This window comes from Antedon bifida, chromosome 1 (assembly GCF_963402885.1).
Source record: "Antedon bifida chromosome 1, ecAntBifi1.1, whole genome shotgun sequence".
Lineage (NCBI taxonomy): Eukaryota > Metazoa > Echinodermata > Crinoidea > Comatulida > Antedonidae > Antedon > Antedon bifida.
The window spans coordinates 2,499,261-2,507,506 of record NC_136226.1 but is presented as its reverse complement, the minus strand read 5'-3'; the positions used below and the strand labels follow the sequence as shown (position 1 = coordinate 2,507,506).

At 29.7% G+C, this 8,246-nt stretch overlaps 2 protein-coding genes across 3 annotated transcripts in view; both read right to left on the bottom strand.

The window, feature by feature from the left end:
- LOC144837956 (growth arrest-specific protein 2-like) overlaps positions 1-8,246 on the bottom strand; it is a 95,716-nt gene that overhangs the window by 26,846 nt on the left and 60,624 nt on the right. The window lies entirely within an intron of this gene.
- Positions 1,532-8,246, bottom strand: part of LOC144837713 (tubby-related protein 3-like) — a 33,075-nt gene continuing 26,360 nt past the window's right edge. For both annotated transcript variants that reach the window (XM_078692941.1, XM_078692950.1), the window contains 4 exons: positions 7,763-7,861; positions 7,109-7,196; positions 5,682-5,765; positions 1,532-3,109 (listed from right to left, as the gene is read on the bottom strand). In XM_078692941.1, the coding sequence (XP_078549067.1) occupies positions 2,976-3,109; positions 5,682-5,765; positions 7,109-7,196; positions 7,763-7,861 (405 nt within the window). In that variant the 3' untranslated portion in view covers positions 1,532-2,975. The remainder of the gene's footprint in view (positions 3,110-5,681; positions 5,766-7,108; positions 7,197-7,762; positions 7,862-8,246) is intronic.

The window sequence follows — 8,246 nt, the reverse complement described above, 5'->3', positions numbered from 1 at the left end:
GATTTTAATATTAAAAATAAATTATGTCTCCTTCCAAAAGAGAACTTTTAATACCAGGATAAGTTAACTAGCATCATTTTTTAATTATAACATTTAATTAATTTTAATATAAATGATGTTAAATAATTAAAATGCCTTGCTATATTTCGCTCCCAATTGTATACCTTTAACAAAATATTATATATAACATACAATCAAAAGAATATTAAATTGTTAAATTACAATCATTAAACTTATGAAATGAAATTATTATCAATCATCATTAAACTATTTGCAATTGTTTATGGAATAATATTTATTAAAATAATAGTAAATTGTATAAATTGAATAAAATGAATGACACATAAATAAATATTAAACAGTTATCAATAAATTATTTATAAAAAAAAATAAAAATTAATTGCTTTATCGATATTTTTTAATACAAATAAAACATACATAAACATAAGAGCATGACATACTATATTTGGTGAGGTGACCTATGACCTCTGGACGGGATGAACTGTCATTTGGCTCATATCTCAAGGTGTAAGTTTTTGCCAGTCAGCAAAATTAAAAGAATACTTGGAAATATTTATAGCACAAAATTAGCAAATGTGAGGTTTTATATGAAGATATTAAAAAATATTTTTAACTTTTACAATGTTGTATGAAATTATGTACTAATTCAGCGCTTGCAGAATCACCTGCCTGACGTCCTAGGGCAAAAAAAAGGCATGTAGAATTTCACTGCTTGTGCCCAGACAAGCTACCTTGTCCCAAGACAGGGATCGAAAGGAAAATAGAAATAAATTAGTTTTTCTTGCAAATAAATTAACAACAAAATTAGGCAGGTTAAAATTGTCTGGGAGAAACCAAATTTTAGACATTACATGCTCAAAGGACAACATTCTGCAAGCCCTGATTAGCCCACCGTTCCATGTAACTGGAGTTTCATTAGCAAGGAATGTAGTAGCCTAACTATTGCATGAAAATTACATAGGCATACAGTTCAATATAGCATATAGTTCTAACTATATCAAAACTAAGTATTACAGTATTACTTTACGGGATGCTTAAAATGTAAAACACATTCACATTCGCAGAATTTTCCTGGCCTAAAAACACTTTGCAATTATAAATTGTGAAAATAGTAAAAATAATAGCCAAAGCCTTTCTAAGCTTATTTTGCATAATGGTAGCAAACTGTACTTGCACCAATGACCTTCCAGTAGCTTACACAACTTTCTAGCCCACTTAGAATTATTCATTTATTTATAGAAACATTTTCTTATATAATGCATAAAATGCATCTCTATTCATCTTGTGAGTTCACATACAAAGTACAAAGTTTGCTCTAAAAGCAAACATCAAACTCTAGGGGACGCTATTGGACAGGGGGCGGCAATAGTACGGTATCTACTATTTCTACTTCTATTTCAATTCATCCTTCAGGGTTGTGAGTGATTTTATCATTATAGTTAAGAATAACAATGAGATTTTAACAACACGTTTTACTATTAAAAATCTTTCACCATTTTACACAATTGAAATATAATTTCATACTTTCTGTACAATTATTTACATATCTCTATTAGTATTTATTTGCCAGCTCATAAACATTTTCGAGAAAAGTCACTTACATATATTTTTTACCATAAAAATATAAACACAACACTGTGATATACAATGAAGATGGTGGTGAACTTATATAAAACAACAATTTTTACAATCAATTCTTTTGATCACAACTTATATTTATATTATATTTAACAATAAATGATCACTTATTAATTTTGCATTTTTTTCTATTAATATGACATACTCAATTCCTCCAGTAAACTAACAGATCATGACACAATGCGACCTAAAGAGTATCAGATAATTAGCATAACACCATATTATGTACATTTAGTATGTTTAAAAAAACGTTACTTTCTTTCGTTACGATTAAAAGACATTACTTAAAACTAAGGATTGAAATCTTAATGCAACCGAGATTAAAAGAAGTTACTTTCAATCAAGGAATAAAATCTGAAGTCAATCAAGAATAAAATAAAAGGATTGAAATCTTAATTTAATCAAGGATTAATTCAATCAAGATTAAAAGAATTCACTTTCAATCCAAAACTGAAATGAATTCAATTAAGATTATTAAAAGTCACTTTCATATCAAGGATTAATTCAATCAAAATTGAAAGAAGTAACTTTAATAAGGATTAACATTTTATTTTAATCAGGATTAAAATTTTAATTTAATCAGGATTGAGATTAAATTTCAATCACAATCATCGATGGCTTAATCTATCTGTTAACACACAATCTTCACCAAGTTACATATCTGTAAATAATTGAATAATGTACAGCTCTAAGAATGAATACACCATTGCAACTAAGTTTGCCTTTTATAAAATTCACATCTCAACAAAACCATGAATATTAATTAAAATAATTGTAATAATTAAATTATTTTATTTGTATATACAGGAATCATTTTTAGAAAACATGTCAACAGAATAACACTATTTTTACATTTTGTAAATTTCAAATAGTTTGTAACTAAATACCAGTCATACAATTTTCTATTAAGAGAACACACACCCTCCCACCCTTCTACACATGATGTTCTTTAACTAGGCCTACAAATATGTTAGATAAAAGATTATTGACTTAAAACAATAATACATGTATTTGTTGTAAACCTTTGTATTTTATCATTTTAAACATTTATGTAAATTTCTAAACATAAATTGCAAAACCGCAAATTTATGGAATCGTAAAACATGGAATCATGTACGTAGCTCGTGATATCAACACGATGCTTACATACAGGTATAGCAAACAGAAAATGAAAACATTAGTTTCATGAAATTAAGTACATCAAAATTCCATAGACTTTTTTGCTTTTTATTTTGAAAGATGTATATCACATGGGTTAAAGAGCATTATACAATGGATGTCATTTGGTCACGTAGCGAGGACGTTTTCATTCGTACCTATTCACAAGCCAACTTGCTGTCAAAACTGCTAAGAGCGATACCAAACGCTTGCACAGCGCATAAAGGATAGTTGTAATCCATCGTGAAAACTTCTTCACCTACACGTCCAAATTGCATTATGATGTAGTCCACTAGAAAATAAAATAAAAAGTTGTTTAAATTTATTTAAATTCATCTTACATGTGACAATTTTTCAACTCTTGCATTACTACTGTCTGACAGGCATAAATATGGTAGTGATATGTCCAAATATGGTAGTGATATGTCCAAATATGGTAGTGATATGTCCAAATATGGTAGTGATGCTCAAATATGATAGTGATATGACATCATCCTGTCCATATATGGGCACACTTTTTTGTCACATAAAGATTGATAGTGTCCGAAGCTATATACACTATCAAACTTTATGTAACAAAATATGTGGTGACATCCCTGAGCTTTACACTAAAAGTAGTAATATATAATATACAACAGTAGAAACTTAAGTTTTATAACATGAATATATTACATAGACAAATTACCCAATTTGCATTCTGTCATCAAAACTACAAGAGGAAAATTAAACTGCTTATTATGAGACCAGTGGGACACAAAGCATCTTTTGAACGCCAGACAGATAAATCCAAAACAAAATTTACAACTTGCGCGCTTGCCGAAAAAGATAAATTTGATCTTCCTTTAAATTAACAATCAAACTTGCTAAAATTGTGCAATACATATTTATCGCTAGGAGATAAACAAAATATTCTCCTGTGAGCGAATTTATTACGATTGATTGATTAACTTTATAAAATATTGTAGGCGTACACGTACTGTAGATACATGATAAACAACAACGCATTACGATAAAATAAATATTCAAAGACGTTGCCGATTATTGCGTTGTTCCTTTGAGAAATGTAACGAAAGCAATAAACAGATTTGATGATTATGAGGCAATGGGGAAATGCTACAATATAGCGAGAGAATGCTTTTTGCTATTTGTTAGCGAACCATAAGTCTGCTGGAAATGTCATTCAGAAAGATACTAATGTAAAGATTACTTGTTCTTACTCTGTACAATGCTTACTGCAAGAATATTCTACTTGGTTTTTGTTAAGGCAGAGACTTTTACACCAATTTTAGGCCAATGTTAGAGGTGTTTGTACTAAATTAGTCTCTCTTAGTCTTAGACAGTGTTTCCGCTGCATAAAAAAAAATTATTGTTGAATTTTTTAACCAATCATATAATGAATAAAAAAATAACGTATGCATAGTCTGTCAATACCGAACAATCAAGTGCCCAATCACAACGCAACAAATTGTCCTTCATGTTAAAGGTTAAAAATTATCGCATTTTTTCAATAATTATCTGATTTGAATGAGATAATTATCGGTTTTTCTGGAGTGGAATCAGTTAAACCTTGTCTCCGCGAGAACTTTATTGGTTAGTTATCGGTTCATTTTTCACGGCGGAAACACAGCTTTATTTTCCTATACAGGCAGGCCTCTTTTATCTAAAACTTCTTATAGTGCAACACAACCTTCTCTTTAAGATTGATTTCCGATAAAAATCTTAATGTATATTCACGTTAATAATTAATGAAAAATATACATTTGATTTATACACAACTGACTGACTGATCATTTCCTTTCGAGAAATAAACGATTTATTAATTTGAAATAAATCAGAAATTTCAACTGACATAGAGCAATCTCTTTGTATATAAGATATCATGACATTTTTCAATATTTTGTTGAATATGCCATTCTAATTATTCACTTTGATCAAAAACTAGATTAGAAAAAAAAATTTACTGTTGCTGAAAAACTGTAATTTAAAGCAAGAATAGTCAAATTGTTTGTCAGACAATGGTTTTTTGGAATCAAGTATTGTTTCTTTAAGTGAAATCCTCATTTTTGTTCGTTTTTCCCTGGGGAAGTGATTAACTTTATTAAAACTGCAAAATAGCCTATTCAAAGTCTGATTTATTAATCTTCATTTTTCACGTTTTCGGAGAACAATACATCTTTAAACAATATAGGTAGGTTTACCATCAATTTTGTTTCTTTTTAATATTGGCTTGATAAAAGAAATTTCATACCATTTTACATAAATACAGTCGAGTTGAATATAAACACACAAAGAAAAATATTGATTTTCTTTACTGATAAACACTCATTCTCTCTAGCTTCCTTTAAAAAATAACTACTTACGTTTACTTATTTCTATAATAACAATATGACCAGTATAATCTCATCCTCGAGTGTAATCCCACCACCTAATTTAGGCTAAATTCAGACACAAGGTTTTTACTAATGTAACTCGAGTATAATCCCACCCCCTAATTTATTCTAAATTCAGACACAAGATTTTTACTATGTAACTCGAGTATAGTCCCACTTCTTAATAATAGGTAAATTCAGACACAAGATGTTTACTATGTAACTCGAGTATAGTCCCACCTCCTAATATAGGTAAATTCAGACACAAGATTTTTATTATGTAACCGGAGTATAATCCCACCCCTCATTTTGTACCTGACCTCATTTGGACTATATCAATATCAGTAACAATTTATAGATGGATTGTTTTGTGGGCCAAAACTGAAAAGCTGGAAAACACACTGGGAGAGAGACAACTCTTTAGGAGAATAAAAAATAATATATAAAAGTTCATTTCCGTTATTATACATAAGCAGCTTTGGATATCATGCTTACCATCGTTCTCGTGAACAATCTGAAAGTTCTTTACGGAGGCTTGAGTCACTCGACCATGAAAATTAAGAACATAAGATTGCGTATCTGAAAATAAACAAATTATGAATATAAATAGATGAACTGGACTGCTTCTAAATGTAAAGAAACATACATTTTTAAAAGATGGACATAATATACATTATTAATAATAACAAATACAGTATCAATAACATTTTAATTTTATGACATGTAGTGTAAAACATAATTTAAACTTTAGGGTAGAATTTAGGAAATCTTGAATTGGTTTGAATTTTTTGGTTTCTATGGTTCAAAGGTCACTGTTGATCATGACTAATGAGACTGCCCAGCAGAACATAATTATGAATTTTAGACCACTCCATATAAAATGAGAGAAAACAGTGCAAAAAAAAAAAATAGAATCAATATATTATCTGGCCATGCTCTACATTAAATTTATTAATATTCTATTGCGTGTAATTGAGTTTGGTGGAACATTAGTTCCACTAAACTGAAGACGCATTTTGTAATTCATTTAAGTTTTTAGTGATGTGTCTATAAGAGCTTCCCAGCCGCTATTAAGTTGTCAATGTACTAGTAATATGGCAATTATCTAACAGAAACTTACAGTACTATTTGTGTTGAAGCAGAACAAATTATAATGCTTCAGTTCAGCACACACACACATATATAATATTATATAAAGAGTTGCGAAATTCAACTCTATGAATCTCAAGTCATGTGATGCACACCAGCCATGTTGTATCATTTTTTATTAAATTATGTGATGCATATGAATATGAGTTGTGAATGCAAAATTTTAATAGATTGAAAAGGGTATGAATAATAGTAAAATGAAAATCACAAATGACAAAATGAACAAGTCTCCCATCACAACCTGGTATTCAACAATCATTTGTAGCGCAAAAACCCCCGACTTCTAATCTTCCAATGCCACAACTCTTTAATATTGCTCTGACCAACTTATTGAGAATATTTCACCTACAATTACTAATTTATGGGATAAAACATATCTCTGTCCTTAAGTTAAGTTAGGATGCTTAGCTTAGTCGTAATGTTTCTCCTGGTATTAAACTATACCAAAGACTTGACCCAAAGAACCTGTGATTAGTAAGCAAGCATCACCAAATTACCATACCACTAATTACCTACCTGGCCTAAAGATACCAGCTCATGGCATGTGAAATTAAAACTACTATAGTACTTTTGTTTGATTGACAAGTGGGAAATGGTGCTCGGTCAAAATCACAAAATACACTTTATTCAAATAACAATTAATATTTACTTATACCTGGTTATATTTCATTTGATCACTTAACCGAATAATAATATAGAGCATGTCACAATTTAGAACAGATTACTATATTCAGAAATCAAATACTGCAAGACAGCGAATTATAATTACTAACCGTCGTTCCAAACCGGAGTCTTGTTGTGCAGTTCAAGTAAATTATCCATCTGCTTCCCTTTAAATCGTTCAATCAAACAATCTCGATTCTGAAACATGAGATGAGTAAGTAAACTTGCGTTATAAACGTACATTATCCATTCTATGCACAGGAAACAACAACAACGCATATTATTATATTTCTATTCATGTTATTGCAACACTAGTTTTTATTGCAACACTAGTTTTTATAACTATACAATGAAAAATAAAAATTTATACGAGATCTACAGCTACAGTAGAAAGTTCACAGTATTTTTATAACAAAATAAAAATCCACATTAATATAAAAAAAAATGTGAACTGTACTATATATTTTAATTAAATTCATTGATTCAACATGGATTAAGAAAAAAAAATCAATGGTTACAAAATTAGAAGTATTGGAAATGTTCCACTTGTTTCATATACAACTACTTTACATACAAAATGAAAAATAAAGAATACAAATAAAATGATAAAGTTTATCGCAAATAGCATTAGCGATGCACATGATTTGTTGTTTGTGTATGTATCATGACGTTTTCTCCCAAACCCTTTCCATCATGCATTGTACAATGAAGTTCCTCGCAAAATCCAACTATTTGCGATAAACCTTATTAGCATATTATCTTACATTTTGCGGTCTGATGGGAACTCGTTCATGATCTAAGCTCATGCCAGGAATGATAACGGTCATTTTTCTTGGTCCTTTGAATCCTAAAACGTTTGTGTCCTACGAAAAAAAAACACAAATATAATTACTCAAAATTGTAACAATTAGTAGGGTATATGTACTGCATAATCAGTCAGTAAAGCTTGGTTCCCACTAGAACGCAAAGCAAGGACGTAAACTGTAAGCCTGTTGACCAATGACAAGCGACAATTCGAATAATCCATCGCTTGTGATTGGTCAACTCACTTACGTTGTGCTACGTCCTTGTGTTGCGTCTCTAGTGGGAACCAAGCATTATATCAGCAATTTGTATTTCACGATTTTAGTTATGGTACAGTACAATTGAATTTGTTATTAACATGCAAACATTCAAAATTTCTAAATTCAGGTGAAATATCAATAATTATTATAATGTAGTCGAATAAGTTCAGCTTCCTGGCATCCT